The following is a 479-nucleotide window of genomic DNA, read 5'->3' on the forward strand; positions in this document are numbered from 1 at the left end:
GAGCTCCTGCTTCGGTGAGATTTCCTTGCAGGTCTCGTAGAAGATTTGTCCCTGGCACTGGATAGCCGTCAGATTCTGTTCCTCGGGGAACCTGGCACAGTTCACCAGGGACATCCAGTTGCCAGACGCGCCCTTCCCGTCTATGAAGTGGCTCAGGCGCCCGTACTCAAAGATCTGGAGAACAGGGAGAAAGAATCTGATCAGGCTGGACCGACCCTTCCCGCCCACGACCCGCTCGCACCAATCCCCCCCCCGCACACCGGGCTGAGCCCCTCTTGCAGGCTACGGGAGAGGGGCGGTCGCGATCCTCGTCCCGGCCCCGTTTAGGGGGTGCCAGGGTAGCCCGGCGGTGCCTCCTCTACCTCCCACATCAGCGAGTTGTCGTCGTAAGTCTTGATCTCACTGGTGTTGACCACTTTGCCTTGGAAAGGGCCGAAGCGGACTCCTTTGGCGATGGTCTCCGTGCAGAAGACTCCGAG

General features: G+C 61.2%; 1 protein-coding gene across 1 annotated transcript in view; it reads right to left on the minus strand.

The window, feature by feature from the left end:
* The window catches only part of PRDM14 (PR domain containing 14), a gene marked incomplete at its 5' end in the record, with an annotated part of 6,042 nt that extends 5,566 nt beyond the window's left edge, over positions 1–476 (minus strand). The window contains 2 exons of the mRNA XM_009874248.1: positions 11–174; positions 363–476. Of these exons, the coding sequence (XP_009872550.1) occupies positions 11–174; positions 363–476 (278 nt within the window). The remainder of the gene's footprint in view (positions 1–10; positions 175–362) is intronic.
* Positions 477–479: the final 3 nt, after the last annotated feature.

Source organism: Apaloderma vittatum, unplaced genomic scaffold, assembly GCF_000703405.1.
Source record: "Apaloderma vittatum isolate BGI_N311 unplaced genomic scaffold, ASM70340v1 scaffold2068, whole genome shotgun sequence".
Lineage (NCBI taxonomy): Eukaryota > Metazoa > Chordata > Aves > Trogoniformes > Trogonidae > Apaloderma > Apaloderma vittatum.